Raw genomic sequence first — 894 nt, 5'->3', positions numbered from 1 at the left:
TTCTTCTCCTCTCAGAAGTCTAAATTCTATCTTTCCCTCATCAAACTCCACTTCAAAGTCTGAACCCTGTCTCTCTCTCTCTTCAAAGTCTGAAGTCTGTCTTCTCTTTTCAGTCTGAACCATGTTTTTTTTCATCTTCAAAGTCTAAACTTCGTCTTCACCTCCGTAAAGTCTAAACTCAGCCTCCCCCTCTTTAAAGTCTAAGCACCATACTTGTCCCTCCCCGCAGATGGCTTGGCGAAGACCACTTCGGGAGAAGGGTTGGAGGGCCCAGGAGCGGCGGGGATATTCCTACAGACCAACAGCTCTCGACATCTAGCCATGGTCGGAACCACGGCCGTCCTGCACTGCCACACTGGAGACATCGGCGAGAGCGTGGTAAGTATTGATGATAATGAGGGTCCTTTACTCCTATATTTCGTGTTACGTTACTTATCCCTGAATTTCGGTATGTGTGATGTCCGTAATTCATACAGAAAAAAAATCAGATTATTGCAAGTGACTGCAACAATAATTATGAATAGGGACACTATTTTTATACCTGGCTGTATTTTATACTGAAAGGAAAAAAGCAATAGCTGTTCGTGTATGTTTGTAAATGGGAGCTCACTTCCTACTTATTTAACTAAGTACTATGTAATTGAAAATCCATAGTAATAATAATTAACACTCGTGTTGACTTATATCAGGTAGGGGTATAATAAAGAATGATTTTAATTATTAGCCGAAGGTTGATCAATACTGCAAGCTTGACAGTTTGTGGAAATGATTCTAGGTCATGATAGTTGTGAGAACAGTGAATGTGGAGGATCAAATAATCACACTTTTAAGTGGCTGTAAAAATTTTATTACTAGCTTATGATATATAAATGTATAATCACATTGTCAGTATCT

General features: G+C 39.4%; 1 protein-coding gene across 1 annotated transcript in view; it reads left to right on the top strand.

Moving 5' to 3' along the window:
* LOC119589151 (zwei Ig domain protein zig-8-like) overlaps window positions 1-894 on the top strand; it is a gene marked incomplete at its 5' end in the record, with an annotated part of 79,650 nt that overhangs the window by 44,094 nt on the left and 34,662 nt on the right. The window contains 1 exon segment of the mRNA XM_037937726.1: window positions 230-378. Within this exon segment, the coding sequence (XP_037793654.1) occupies window positions 230-378 (149 nt within the window).

This window comes from Penaeus monodon, chromosome 25 (assembly GCF_015228065.2).
Source record: "Penaeus monodon isolate SGIC_2016 chromosome 25, NSTDA_Pmon_1, whole genome shotgun sequence".
Lineage (NCBI taxonomy): Eukaryota > Metazoa > Arthropoda > Malacostraca > Decapoda > Penaeidae > Penaeus > Penaeus monodon.
The sequence above is the reverse complement of the archived record's forward strand: the minus strand, read 5'-3'. Positions and strand labels throughout refer to the sequence as shown.